This window comes from Halteromyces radiatus (genome assembly GCF_025201355.1).
Source record: "Halteromyces radiatus strain CBS 162.75 chromosome Unknown BX664scaffold_2, whole genome shotgun sequence".
Taxonomy (NCBI): Eukaryota; Fungi; Mucoromycota; class Mucoromycetes; order Mucorales; family Cunninghamellaceae; genus Halteromyces; species Halteromyces radiatus.
This window is the reverse complement of record NW_026251688.1, coordinates 1,114,349-1,129,048: the sequence shown is the minus strand read 5'-3', so window position 1 is coordinate 1,129,048 and position 14,700 is coordinate 1,114,349. Positions and strand designations below refer to the sequence as shown.

The following is a 14,700-nucleotide window of genomic DNA, read 5'->3' as shown; positions in this document are numbered from 1 at the left end:
CCCGTATTATGTATCCTCTATGCTGGTTCATTCAAACTGTTTATGCATAATATTTTTCAACCTTCCCATCCTCCTGCAATTTTACTCTCCGCATCAGTTTTTATCCAGTGAAAACTGCAAAAAAAAAAAAAATCAACATGATGGGTGATGATGAAATTTTAATTGAAAAGAAGTGGTACATATTAGTTTAGTTTGTATGAAAATAGTATATATATATAACAAAAAAGGGGGTGGGGAAACTTAAAAAATTGAATCGGGTCATTTGGGTGAGTTCCGAGAAAAGAAGTATGATGTCAATTCTGAGCCAAATAGGTCTAGCGCAGAACATTTCTGTAAATTTAGAAGGGAGTTTTTTTTTTTTTTTTGCTTTTTTTTTTTTCTTCTTTTCTTTTCTTATTTCTTTACACTTTCTTCTATTTTTTTTTCTTTTATTATTATTATTTTATTTGATAATGTCAATATTGCCTAATGCTATACCAGACGAAACTATAGCTGATCTTGTACAACAACATCTAGTTGGTTCTACAGGTGATACAGTAGAAGAAGGTGAATCGCAGCAAGAAGAACAACAATTGCAACAATTGGAAGACCAACGACAACAACCAAAACAACAAGGCACTTCAGAAACAGATATAACTACAAGTACGGAGGAAATACCTGTTCCTTACCATTTAGCAGGTGCGGCTGTGACACATGATATTTATACTCATGCCAACTCTCTCATTCAACAACAAAACCAACTTCAACGCTCAAAGTCCACTAGTGATCTTCGTACAAAAGGTGGTGCTATGGTTCATGACGACGATAATGACGAAGACTCTATGGATGCTTTTGAAAACTTGGACAAGCCTGGTGGATTTCGTCGGTTTCATGTACATCAACAACGAATATTACGACAAGAAGGAAGAAAGAGTCCCGTGCAAGGATCAACATCTACCAAAAATGGGTCAAGTCATTCATCTGGTTCTCATCCGGATACTTCCAACTTGAAATCATCTTCTGCTTTCCATGAGTTATTCCGTCCAAGTTCTGTTTCTTCACAGGAATCACAAACATATACTGATCTTTCTGACCTATATCGACCTCATTCTTTAGCTCTCACAATGTCTCCTAGTTTACGACAACAACAACAAACTTATTCTTATCCACCACAACGAACAAGACATTTTTTGGAATATCTGGCCCTGACTTCTTTGATGGATCATTTTGCTGGTGAAGATCTCAGTGATAGTGATAAGGAAGAAGAGGAAGATGAAGAAAGTCGTTTACCTGCTCATGAACAAACACCTTTATTACCCAGCAATGCTAGACAATTATTACGACGACATCGACATCCGGATGAAAATAATAAAGCTCAACGCAGAAAATTACGTAGACAAATGTCAGGCATGCAACCATCGGATCACAAAACGGATATTACCAAAACTATATTCTTACTCTTCAAAGCATTCATCGGTAGTGGTATCTTGTTCCTTCCCAAGGCATTCTCTAATGGTGGTCTTCTCTTTTCCATCCTTGTTATATGGTTGATGGGATTTATCTCTCTTTATTGTTTTCTTCTTTTATTAGATTGCAAAAAGTTTATGATTGGAAGTTATGGTGATATTGGTGAAGCTGCTTATGGTCCTTGGATGCGTCGCATTGTTTTGTTTTCCATTGCCATTTCTCAGGTAAATACCATTTAATCATGAAAAAAAAAATGTTGACCTTTTTTTTTTTTTGGGATGATTAGTTGGGTTTTGTTTGTGGTGGAACTATATTCATTGTGGAAAATGTTACAGAAGCTATTCGTGGATTATCAAATAATAGGGTGTTATTAAATGCCAATGGATTATTGACTCTGGTATGTGTACTATTGATGCCTCTTGTCTTGATTAGAAATATAGCTAAATTGTCTCCTACCGCTCTATTATCTGATGTCCTGATTATTTCTGGTTTATCTGTTTTACTTGTCTATGACTTGATTCAAATCTTTGTGAACAATCCTGCTGCATCAAACACACATTTCCCTACAGCTGGTCCCAACATGATATGGACATTCAATCCGGATCATTTTTCTGTGTTTATTGGTACTGCAGTGTATTCTTTTGAAGGGATTGGTAAGTTACAATCAAAAAAAAAAAAAAAAGGGATAGTGACTCTATTTTTTTTTTTATTTTATTTAGGTTTGATTATTCCTATTCGAGATGCCATGGAAAAACCTGAAAAGTTTCCATTGGTATTGACAGGAGTGATGTGTATGGTAGCTGGTACATTATGTCTCGTGGGTACACTTGGCTATGTCTCCTTTGGAAGCACTGTGGCAACTGTGGCGTTACTTAATTTACCATCTGGTACGTTACCCAATATGATTCAACTTGGTTATGCTGTGGCTGTGCAATTATCCAATGTATTGGCTCTTTTTCCTACCATTCGTATTGTTGAACAAGCTCTCTTTGGTGATCGAACTGGAAAATACAATATGCGAATCAAATGGGAAAAGAATTTGGTGCGATTTGCTGTAGTCGTTGTTACAGGTACAGTGGCGTTTTTTGGAGCAAATGATTTGGACAAATTTATCAGTTTAATTGGATCTATATGTTGTTGTAAGTTAAAAGTCTGTGATTATAATAATGATGAATCTAATTCCTCTTTTTTTTTTTTTTTTTTTTTTTTTTTTATTAGGTCCACTTAGTTTGATTTTTCCTCCATTATTCCATTTGAAATTACCTACAACAACTGGCATCAAACGAAGGATCGATATGATTTTAATTATCTTTGGTGTTGGGATTATGCTATTCACTTTGTACAACACTTCGAAACAATGGGGATCAGCCAGGTGACAATGTCTGGGAACTTCCTTTTTTAGTTCTTAGAAGCATCATCATCATTATCATGATCTTTTACACATTTTTGTTTTATTTTTGGTCTTTATATATCAATAAACATCAATCAAGCATATACATTTATTTTTGTCTTGTATTTTTTTAAATGAATGATACTGTTTTATTTAGGATATATACTACAAAAGCACCTTAATAAGTGACCACTACATAGTTATTTATCCATTTTTTAGCTTCATCATCATCCAAGCATTGATTTAACAAAAAATGACCTACATCCTGTCTTGAAATAGTATACCCCACTAAACGATTTGATTCAGCACGATAATGTTGTGTCAATGCACCATCTGTGAGTAAGGAAGGACGCACGATGATCCAATCGAAAGGATGAGATGATGATTGAATACTATTCTCAACTTCTCTTTTATCAGCATGAGGTTCAGCCAAGGCCCAATGGTAGAGAGGACGGAACAACAAGGGTACTTCTTTCGGATCCATAGCCCCCGTTGTAGTGACGGCAATCAATCGCTTTGGTGGATGCTCCATTCCTTTGATCACGTTCAATAACACATTCATCCCCTTTTGACATAAACCTGGATGGGTCATCTTGAAAGTGGCAGTGATGGTACTACCAATGGCAAACACGACAAGATCACAGCCTTCCACTGTTTGTTTGACAGCACTTGCATCCAACGCATCGCCCTTGATCAACGTCAATTTGGCTTTTTGCTCTTCATTATAGTCCACTTGGTCAGGATTGCGTACAAGCAAGATGAATTCATATTTCCCTGTTTCTAATCCTTGAGCTACCATATGTCTTGCACATCCCTTGGATCCACCTAGTACTGCAACGCGGAGTGTCATCTTCAAAATAAAAAAAAAATATTTGTTTGTGTTAAAAAAAAAGGTGATATGAATGAAGAAAAAAAAAAAAAAGAAAGAAAGAAAGAAAGAATCGTTCTTCTTTTTTATAAGAGAACTTTTTTTTTTTTTTTGACAAAGCCCTTCCTTGCCAAGACGGAAAGGTATTCATTGGTGTTGTTCCAAAATGTCACATATACAGTCGTACAGAAAAAGTATGCAAGTAATCCTCTCATTTTGCATCATGATATTCATTCCTTGACCATGATGAATCTTTTTCTTTTTTTATTTAATGTTAATATTTCTTAAAAGAGGATGATGCATGATAAATCAAGGATCATCATAAGAATGAAGTTTATGAAACGGATCACTTTACAAAAAAGTTTTGGTGAGTCTATGCAAGCGGGGCATCTCGGTTTGATCCCGGGTAAAATCCTCCGTGTGGCGGATCCTTTTTTTTTTTTTTTTTTTTTTTTTTTGGTTTTTCTTTTCTTTCGTTTTCTTTCTTTTACGGTGGAATCAATGACAACAGCCACTGAATGGTTTATCACAGTCGACACTTGAAACTCTCGACACGAAATAATTTTTTTCCTTTGGACTGTTGAGGCACGTTATACTAAACAAAAAAACCAATTGGGTTAATTAAGAGGAATCAGTCTTGTAAGTTACGACACGTATATGAAAGAAAGAAAAAGAGTTCGTGATAAAGAATGATACTGATATTATATGCAGGCTTTTATTTGAAGGATGTATTAGTTCAAGGCAAGTACAAATACAACAAAATGAAACCAAGCGTTAGTATACTTGAGGAACAACAACAGACAGGTTTATCGGTATACAAATAGGTGGACATATTTGCACCCGTTTGATCAGAATGCATGACAAAGACTTGGCCGACAAGAAATCGATAAAATATGGACTGTGGGTGGGCTTTATGAATAAACCTTTTGGATAGGACTATTTACTCTCACGATTTTTCGGACGATATTCGTTCTTCATCTGTTACTACTAGCCTTACTGTATATGTCAGCCTGGACAAGTCTTTTCCATCTTTTCTTTTACTCTTATCCACTTTCGTTCCCTTACTGATAATGCTGACGTTTGGCCATTCTCTTTGTTGCTCGTTAAGTATTTACCTGTAAGTGAATAATCCAAATAAATCATCAATATTGTGTTACTCAATTCGACTAACCCTCTCTATTTTTTTTTTTTCAACCAATGAATCGTGTTGAATGGGACCTATTATGCAAATTACTGAATCTGGATAGGTAACAATTTCCCACATTGGATAGGTGATTTTTTTTTTTTTTTTGTGTTTCTGAATCTGGAGATATCCAATCATCATGATCATGCACTACAAGAATCTCTCCTCCTTCCTTGCCGTGATTCTTTCTTGTGGCTCACCACAAAATACCCACCGCTTGGTCGATTCGTATACCACTGAAATCACTCATACCAACAACAAATAACATTAATAAACGCTTCCAATGAAACAGCAGCTTCAATCATTTGATATCTTTCTCCTCTTCCGCGATATCTCTCTCCTGCTCTATAACAAGTAAGTCAAATCATGGTAATGCAACAGTGTGTTGAAGCTATCTCTATTAGAATATTTAGAATACATCACTAAGATTTTTCATTTTTTTTTTTCTATTGAACGATTTTGTTATATTGGCAAAGGTGAAACATGGTGAGGACTATACCAAGACAATCAATATGCTTTTGGTGCGTGCATATCCAAGCTCCTCTCTCTCTCTCTCTCTCTCTCTCTCTCTCTCTCTCTCTCTCTCTCTCTCTCTCTCTATCTATCTATCTATCTATCTATTTATCTGTCTCTCTCTATCTGTCTCTCTCTATCTGTCTCTATCTATCTGTCTCTTTCTTTAGATATACCAGTTTTGATTTTTCTTCTTCTCTTTTTTCCCTTTTTCCCTTTTTCCCTCTTTTTTATGTATATATACCGTCTATTTGAATAAACTCCTTGGCTATTCATATAATTTTACTTTGATGCTGTGTGCATACCTATTTCCACTTTGTTTTATGACGATTCTTCTGAAGAATGTTATGTCATTTCTTTATAAATACCAAATGGCGGTGGATGATGAATAAATAATGATTGATAACCAGATAATTTCAAAAGATAAAACAGATCGCTTTATTTGCAACAGTAAACAAATGGTAATAAATAATAATAGTCAAAGAAAGACAAAGATACTAATAATAAAGAAAAGAAAAAAAAAGTAAACTACATAAGCCAAGTTCTACTACTACTACTATAATAACATGTTGTTGCATTGAAAAAATAGACCTAGGCGCAGGTGGAAACCAAAGACCAAATTCTATCATCAACCAAATAACAATATCCAGTTAGAAGTCCACTATGATTAATCTTCTTCAATAACTAAACCATCTACTTACGAAGTATTGTCTTCTGGTGGTTGTCCATTGGAACTAACCTTGGCACGATACAACTTTCCATCTAATTAATTATAAAGTAAAGATGGATTAGGCAATTCTTCTAATACCTTTTTTTTTTTTTTTTAATACCTCGAGCCACTAAAGTTTGTTCAAAGTACAATGCACCCGGAGACCAATTTCGCTTGCAAGCACCTAAGTTATATGTATAAATACAAATATTTTAGCATACCCTGATTTCTCATTTATTGATTTTAAATCCTCTAACTTACGAGAGTATAGAATCCTATTTTCACGCTTGACAACAGCAGAATTGCAGACAACATCCAATTTCCAAGCAACAGTATTTTTAGCAGCTGGTTCTTCATTCTACGTCAAATGATTATTTTCGTTAAGTACCTTTGAATCGAAAGCGTGCTACATATATGTGTTTATATATATATTACCTGATTCCACCAAATAGAAGTATAAATATGGCCACTATTTGAAAGAGAAAAAGAAAGAAAAAAAAATAAGTATCATAGTCATCTTACTTTTTAATAGTTCAAATTTACCCATGAATCACTTTGCTTCCTTCCGTGTATTGAACATTGGGTCTCCATTGAGTCGCATCTTTGCAAGAAGGAGCAGAACGAGAACCGATGGTGGAAGCTATGAAAAAAAAATGATAAGCATATTCATTCATCTCTTTTTTTTTGTTTTTTTTTTTTTTTTTTTTGTTTTGTTTTTTGTTTTTTGTTTTTTTTAAAAAAAAAAAAAAATAATTATCTATAATTTTTACTTACTTTTCTTAGAAGAAGTGCTTGGAGGAGCCACAGTGGATTGAGGAGAACATGAGCCAACAACAGTCCAAACGCCAACAGAGCCTCCAGGAGTATCACCTAAAGTCCACCATCCAGCCTTGTATATTTGACCTTTGTAAGCTACTTGATCGCCAGCCTTATAAATCGCAGTATTGGACCAGACAGAAACAGTTCCACAAGAACCACTGCTTGAGCCATTGGAAGAGGAGGAAGTGGGTGCAGTTGATGAAGAAGTGGAAGTAGATCCTCCGTTAGTAACCGACTTACTACCGCTGGTGCTGGACGCTGCTGCTGATGAAGATGATGACGCTCCAGTACTGATAGTAGAAGAAGCAGAACTGGAACCAGAACCAGAGCATGCACTGACTATTAATCAAATGAATGAGAGAGAAGGTGATTAGAAAGATGTTTTCCTTATATTTGAATTAAATCATAATTTCATACTGGGGATCCAGGTTTGGAAAGAACTATCAGGAGGACCAGAAGCATACCACATTGCCTATCATCATATAATTAAAAAAAAAAGTCAAAATAGTATTTGACTTTTCCGTCACTATCGAATAGTGATGTATTATTATTTACCTGCCAGATATAACCACTATTATTATATAATAAATAAATAAAAAGATGAGTGATCAAATTATCTATTATGTAAACATGGGAATAGATTTTAAATTCTTTCAAATTCTTACTCGTGAGACACCTTAGAGCCTCCAGGATAGTTTCCACCAGATTGATAAGCAGGAGCAGAACAAGTAGGATAAGAGAATGGTTTTCCACAAGAACCACCATTGGATAAAGCTTGCTTAACACCAACATTGATTTCTCCATTGGCAACAGCTTGAGACGCATCTATACAAGAAAAGAAATAAATGATAATAATAATAAAAAAAAAAAGATAACAAGGTGAATAAACATAAATGAAAAATGATATTCATATTTCCGCAATTATCTTTACCCCAGAACATCACACCACCAAAGCTTGGGAAGTTTTGACGAGTAGTAACAGCAATATTGGATAAAGTACTCAAAGGCACATAACCACCACCAGCAGCACTTGGACTAGCAGGTGCACCAATATAAACCTTGATATCCTTGTTAGGTGATACATTCTTAGCCCAGTAATCCCATACACCATAGTTCCAACCACTTGTACCCCATGTTTGAAGACCACAAGGATTGTTATCTATAAAATAAGGTCAAAGGTGTTATATATGTTAATATCCACATATATATCTATATATATATTTAATATTAACTTACAGAATTGTACATAAATAGCATCGATAGAGTTTTGGCTAATAGTCGTACCAAGATTTGCATCAGGATAAACACATTGAGGAGCGGCTGTCACATAGTATTTCTTGCTTGCACCACTAAACTTGCTTCTCAAACTAGTCAAAAATGTACCATAGTCTATATAAACAGGTAAAGTAAGTATTTCTTGTAATATTTTTTTTTGTTTACTACTTACAGTTTGATCCACCTCCTTCAATATCAAGATCAACACCATCCAAAACAGCCTTACCAAAAGGTCTTGTTGAAGAGGAACCACCAAGGAAGAGATTCCAAACATTATCAGCAAAGGTAGAAGCTTGACTATCAGATTGGAAACCAACACCACCAGTAGCGCCGCCCAAAGAAAGAGTGATTGCTTTACCTTTACTCTGACAGAATTCAATATCACTTGCTAATGAAGAACAGTTGGCCAAAGATGTACCAGGGAAAGTGCTATTATCGACATTGTTACAGATCTTGAGATTAAAAAAAAAAAAAAAAGAAAAGGAAAAAAGGAGAAAAATAGATAAGTAGGCGGTATTTTAATAAAAAGCAAAAAAAGGAAATCATGCTTTTTGATACATACATTGGCCAAATTGATGACAGGAAGACCACCAGTACCAAAAAATTGAGTGACAAAAGCCATAGGAATGATATCCATGGATGAATCTTGACAATATTGACGTAAAGGTTGTTGCCAATGAGAAGGATCATTTCCATTAGCAGCTCCATAGGAGTTTTGTCCCCAGTCTAATAAAAAAAAAGAAAAGTATTATTTTTGAGAATCAGAAGAGATCAATTACTGCCGAGATGATTACTTACATACTGCCAAATTATCATTACAATCATTCTATAATAATAATAATAATAATAGAATGAATATAATCATAATTATATATATATATATATATGATCACTTACTTCAAATCCATGTACTACTGCCAGCAGCATGGTGGCAATCAATGCCAAAGAACCAGCTTTCAACATCGTTATTATTTAAAGAAGGGAAAGGGTTAAAAAGGAAAGAAATAAATATAAAGAGAAAAAAAATAAAAAAAGAAAGAAAAAAAAGTAAAATCCAAAATCTCTATTTATATTCAGAGAGCTTAATTTTTTTTTGCTTGTAAAGATGCTGATGATAAAGATGGGATGATAGATGAAGAAACTCCCCGCACTTTTTTGCTTGTCCCCTATCCAGTCCATATATTAAGTAGGAAATCACCGAACATCACACTTACACACACACACACACGTACAAAATTGAATTCCTTAATTCTTTACATAATATTAAAGTGATCACAAATGAAATTAAAATATAGGATCTGACATAAACATCAGGGTTACCTGAACAAAAAAAAAAAGTCAGGCTTTTTGAATGATGAGCCTTTTTTGGACTCCAATCTTTTTTTTTCACTGACTTTCAATAAACCCTTTTTTTTCTCTTTTCTTTTTTTCATATGTTTTCAACTATTTGAATGTGTGTTTTTCAATGTAAACCTGTTCTTGGTTTCTTACCAATACGATTTATACGCATCTTCAATAAAAGACACACTTCAACTTCCAATCTTGATAAAAAGAAAAAGTCAACCTTTGGTAATACGGTAAAACGAAACTATAGTTTGTGTACCCTTTTTTTTACCATGGTCTATGCAGTCAATTACCTCATCAACCTCTTAATATATATATACTTTTTCTTACTTTTCTTTTTTTAATATATAGTCAATTCAACAAAAGTTTTCAATGGAACAAAAAGAAACCTCATCTTCTTCCAAGCAACTTCAAGGTAGTAGAGAAGAACATTCAACTCATGATAAAAAATACCGTCATGTAAGTCTTTTCAAATATATTTAAATGCATAATAATGATTATCCTTTTTGTATATGGCTACTCAAGTTAAGATCACGATCATCCCAGCAGTACAAAAAGTCAAGGCCTACTCATTTTTTATCATTTCCAATTGTGTCACCTTCTGTTGCTAGCAATTACTCAAGATTATTACTTGAATCACCCTCCATGCCGTCATCTTTGGACCCTCTTGCTGTGATTCCATATGAAAACTTACATATCACTTTGGGTGTCCTTCATTTACCAACTCAAGAAGATGTCTTACAAGCAACAAATCTATTACGTGATCATTGTGCCAATAACGTCATTCAACAACCTCTTGTGATTGATCTTCATGGACTGGACGTGATGCAAGCCAATCCAAGTAAAAAAAAAAAAAAAAAAAAAATTAACATTTTCATGTTTATCTAAACATCATATTCACATCCTTTTTTTTTTTTAATAATAGAAATTGCCCATGTGCTTTACGCTCGAGTTCGGGATAGATCACAAACAAGATTCTTTCATGGTTTATGTGGTAAGCAAAAAAAAAAAAAAAAAAAAATATAAAGTTTTATTTACTAATGACTTTTTCATTTCTATAGATTCCTTACGTCAAATAATGATAAATTCAGGTTATATGGAAAAAGAACATCGTCCATTCAAAGTAAGTCTAGAAAACATAAATGATCGAAATTTTCTATCCCTCATGTTTTTATGTAATCATCTAATAATTTTTTTTTTTTTTACTCTTGTAACATAGCCTCATGTTACTTTAATCAATACAATCTATGGCAAAAATTTACCACCCCCACCCCCACCATCATCATCAACAGTTTTAGCCGTAGAAGAAGAAGAAACATGTCGCGATACCAGTATGGAAGGTAGGAATGGATTTAGTCGAACAATAATGACAACATCATCAACAACAACAAGAACAATAACAACAGAAACTGAAACATCAAATGATCCCAATAAACGAAAACGACAACGGAAATCAAGGAAACCGTCATTTGACGCCACACCTATTTTGACAACCTTACAAGACATCCAATTAGGCACAGTTAGGTTAGATAATATACATTTAATGAAAATGGGCAGGACTGGGCCATCAAAGACTTATGAAACAATCTCCTTTTTCCCTATTTGATGTATGAATAAAAATGTGATGATGAAATATTTATGATAGTGTGATGTCCATGATGAAATATTGTTTATTTATTATTATTATTTCATTTTTTTTAATGAGTCAATATAATTTATTATTGGGAAATGACATGAAAATCCAATGATATATTGATGTATTTCTTTTGAACATGAAGGTTGTATTTGGTGCAACCAGGAAAGTTTTTATTTCGTTTTTACCCATAGTTAAAGAGAATATTGAACGAAAGAATAGAGAGTTAGTATTGATATATGTTTTTTTTTTTTTTTTTTTTTTTTTTTGGACTTTCAATAAGACAGGGTTCTTCCCATAGATGTAATAAATTGTACCTGAATGAATCTGTCCTACAATGAAAAAGTATGACAATTATTTTTACCCTGAGAGTAACCCTAATTTAATGATCAGGGATTCTTTTTTAATGTGTCATGAGAACATTCATCAATGTCACTATAATAATAATAATAATAATAATAAAGACCTAATCCTCGGAGTACACTGGTTTCACCATGGAAACAAGTTTGCGTGTGAGTTATAAACCATTTTATCTCTGTTTTATGATAACCACGTTCGCTCAAAACAAATAAGAGACTTATATTTGATTTTATTTGTTTATTTTTTTTTTTATAAAAAAAAAAAGAAAACAAAAGAGACATTTGTATAAATAATAAAAGATGAATTAAAGTACAAAGGATACAAAGAAAGAAAAAAAAAAAAACTATGATACAGAAATAATAAGTGGACTAATAATGATATATAAATTACAAAAGGTTTTTGATGGAGGAGGAGGGTATTCTAACTAATCCGATTCAGATATACCAGATAATATTTCCCGTTTGGCTTCCATCATTAGTTGATCCCGTAGATTGTTGAATTCCGATCTTGTCATAACCACTAATTCTTCATCATCATCTGTCATAGGTATCATTCTAGTCATCCGCATGACAGAATTCTCGACCATTCCTTGTAATTCTTCTTCTTGTCTATTTCTTGTCATAGGTTGATGATTGGCTGCCGTGATCGTTGACCAAGTACGTGGCATATGTGATGTTCTTGTTGGTAATGGTACGTCCCGTAACCAACGTTGAAGGTTCTTTTCTGAAGTCGTTAATGTGTGATAGTTGTCATTATAGGGTGATAGTTGATGAGATGGATTATATGTGTTGGTATCTTTGTTGTTACTGTACGTTGGTGAATATTTGGTGCGTTTGGATGCTCTCATTCTTTGTTCGTAGGTGTCGGAAGGTCGTTTGTTGTTGCAAGGTAAATTGGAGAGTCGTCTGCTGATTGAATTGATGGTGACATGTTTTGAATCTCTGTGTGTCTTATCCTGATTTGGTGAAGGGTAAGGTTGGGTGATCCTCGTTGGTGACATAGCTGCTTGTTGGGCATAATTGTTTGACATTGTCATACTTCTTGTTACTGACCTTGTCCGTCGAACATTGGCTTTGGGTGCACTTTTGATTTCCTTGGATCGATGAGCAAAATTGAGTGTACTATGACAAAAAAAAAGAAAACAAAATAATTAGATTATAAATGAATAAGTAACTAATAGAAAAAATAATCATCAAGTGTTCCTTACTTACTTTGTAGTGTCGGTGAAAAAGTTCTAGTAAGTGTTAAATAAATTAGTAAATTATATATATATATATATTTGTTTTTTGATGACTTACATGTCCTGGAGCTATATTGATAATCATCATTCCTAAAGCGCTTCCGCCAAGAGTTGACTAGAAAACAAAAGATAACGTAAGTAAATATCCATTTTTTCTTGTTTAATTGAATAATGCCTATAACACGAGATATAACTTCTTTTTACCTGTAATATCCTTGTCATTTTGGAATCTCGATATGGTACTCTAGTCTTCAATTAAAAGAATAAAAAAATTTGATCAATCCATCATAAATATTTAAATCATACTTACCATTCCATTGTTGATGGCTTCCACTACTTGACCCAATACAAACAAACTTTTATTGATAGCTGCACTTTCAGTCATTCGAGCCTTGCCATTTCCAGATTTTCGATTATCTTCCGATCCAGCCAAATCAATTAAATTGATCTTTCCCATCACTCTTTCCTCTTGTCTTCCTTCGTCTGTTTGAATAGGTGTAATGGTTGTCACCTTTAAAGTAAGAATTGCGTGTGATCGACTAGATCGTGAATTCAATCTTGTACTTGCGGTGGATCGATTTTTGCTTGCAGAACTACAAAAGAATATTCGTTATTAGTTTCATAAGAAAAAAAAAACATGGTTGTATTTCCAATTATTCTTGTTTTTCCTTTCTTACTTGAATAACCTTTGAAAATCTTTACATGTTTGAATTCGTTTCTGTTATCAAAATAATCAGTGTTAGAAATCATTATATCCACCTCCTTTTTTTTTTCTCTTTCTTTTTTTTTTACCTCTGTCAAATTGGCAACAAATACATCTCGATTGATATCTTCACGTATATCCAGAGCAATGTTCTAAAAAAAAAAAAAAAAAAAAAAAAAAAGAGGATAATCATTAATATACGATGATAGAAAAGAAAAAAAAAACATCCCGATCCGTTATTTACCTTTTTCCTTGGCGTCAACATATCGTATACTGACTCTTTGAGAATTTCCATATAAGACATTGTTATATCAATAGAAGATAATTTTGATGCTTCCTTTGTTTCGAATAGGAATTCAGCCACTCTAGGAATAATACCAGGTTCATCCTTGATACCTTGCATAGTATATGTTTTCCCTGAACCTGTGACACCATAAGCGAAGATGGTAGCATCCTATCAAATAAAAAAGAAAAAAAAGTAAGTCTACACATATATATATATATATATATATGTATTGAAGTATAACACGTACATAACCTTCAAAAACTCGTTCAATGAGTGGTCGAACATCTTGAACAAAAATAGTTTCTTGAGTAGCAGTGGCAGAATAACAGGACGAAAAACTAATATATATATAAAAAAGAAAGTTAATAGGGAACTTTGAGTTTATTGATACCATACTTTTTGTATATCAGAGGACTTGCAGGGTCTCTTTTATTTTCTAAAGATAAAGTATTTTTGTCGTCAACCTGTACAGCGATTTCCTTTACTTCATTATCCAAAAAAGGGCGTATACGACAAATAATTTTTATCTTTTCACTAGGAGAAGAAATATTCCCCTTGGTCATGATCTTATAGTTAAAGAGATGTTGAATGGGAGAAAAAAGGAGAAAAAAAAAAAAGTGTCGCGCTTCAATTTGGAAAGGCAAAAAAAAAAAAAAAAAAAATTCAGGACGGGGCCTAAAATTTTTTATTCTTTTCTCTGTATTCATAGAGAGAGAGAGACAGAGAGAATAAAATGTTAACCACTTTATGTACACTTTATTCATCATAGAATTTAGAAAAGATAGATGAAAATCCACTTTTTTAATTATTTTTATAATAAATCACAAAATATATATATATATATATAATATTTGTATTAAACTGTTTGAATTCTTTTATAATAACATAACATATTATAAAGAAGAACAATGATATTTGGTATGTTGAACTT

The 14,700-nt window shown here is 33.2% G+C and overlaps 5 protein-coding genes across 5 annotated transcripts; 2 read left to right on the top strand and 3 right to left on the bottom strand.

Annotated features, from left to right (window-relative positions):
- The first annotated feature begins 430 nt into the window (after nucleotides 1–430).
- BX664DRAFT_291528 (transmembrane amino acid transporter protein-domain-containing protein) lies at nucleotides 431–2,938 on the top strand. The gene is made up of 4 exons (XM_051541947.1): nucleotides 431–1,670; nucleotides 1,733–2,099; nucleotides 2,166–2,585; nucleotides 2,665–2,938. Exons 1-4 carry the CDS (start codon nucleotides 453–455, stop codon nucleotides 2,820–2,822), a joined length of 2,163 nt encoding a protein of 720 aa, XP_051402812.1. The 5' UTR covers nucleotides 431–452; the 3' UTR covers nucleotides 2,823–2,938.
- BX664DRAFT_324309 (uncharacterized protein) lies at nucleotides 2,939–3,754 on the bottom strand. The gene has a single exon (XM_051543818.1). It carries the CDS (start codon nucleotides 3,684–3,686, stop codon nucleotides 3,015–3,017), a length of 672 nt encoding a protein of 223 aa, XP_051402811.1. The 5' UTR covers nucleotides 3,687–3,754; the 3' UTR covers nucleotides 2,939–3,014.
- Nucleotides 3,755–6,648: 2,894 nt separating this feature from the next.
- On the bottom strand, nucleotides 6,649–9,166 carry BX664DRAFT_363932 (glycoside hydrolase family 18 protein; the record flags this gene model as incomplete). Its single annotated transcript, XM_051548396.1, has 11 exons — nucleotides 6,649–6,749; nucleotides 6,884–7,267; nucleotides 7,346–7,400; nucleotides 7,484–7,499; nucleotides 7,594–7,753; nucleotides 7,860–8,087; nucleotides 8,165–8,317; nucleotides 8,376–8,655; nucleotides 8,766–8,929; nucleotides 9,002–9,004; nucleotides 9,097–9,166. 11 exons carry the CDS (start codon nucleotides 9,164–9,166, stop codon nucleotides 6,649–6,651), a joined length of 1,614 nt encoding a protein of 537 aa, XP_051402810.1.
- Nucleotides 9,167–9,609: 443 nt separating this feature from the next.
- On the top strand, nucleotides 9,610–11,186 carry BX664DRAFT_324303 (AKAP7 2'5' RNA ligase-like domain-containing protein). The gene is made up of 6 exons (XM_051543817.1): nucleotides 9,610–9,780; nucleotides 9,899–10,006; nucleotides 10,073–10,388; nucleotides 10,473–10,541; nucleotides 10,609–10,670; nucleotides 10,767–11,186. The coding sequence occupies exons 1-6, from the start codon at nucleotides 9,655–9,657 to the stop codon at nucleotides 11,151–11,153; spliced, it is 1,068 nt and encodes a 355-aa protein (XP_051402809.1). The 5' UTR covers nucleotides 9,610–9,654; the 3' UTR covers nucleotides 11,154–11,186.
- Nucleotides 11,187–11,833: 647 nt separating this feature from the next.
- BX664DRAFT_324302 (P-loop containing nucleoside triphosphate hydrolase protein) lies at nucleotides 11,834–14,384 on the bottom strand. Its single transcript, XM_051543816.1, has 10 exons — nucleotides 14,166–14,384; nucleotides 14,017–14,107; nucleotides 13,728–13,937; nucleotides 13,573–13,635; nucleotides 13,458–13,498; nucleotides 13,091–13,373; nucleotides 12,985–13,029; nucleotides 12,839–12,895; nucleotides 12,752–12,774; nucleotides 11,834–12,661 (listed from the first exon to the last, which is right to left on the bottom strand). Exons 1-10 carry the CDS (start codon nucleotides 14,330–14,332, stop codon nucleotides 11,965–11,967), a joined length of 1,677 nt encoding a protein of 558 aa, XP_051402808.1. The 5' UTR covers nucleotides 14,333–14,384; the 3' UTR covers nucleotides 11,834–11,964.
- Nucleotides 14,385–14,700: the final 316 nt, after the last annotated feature.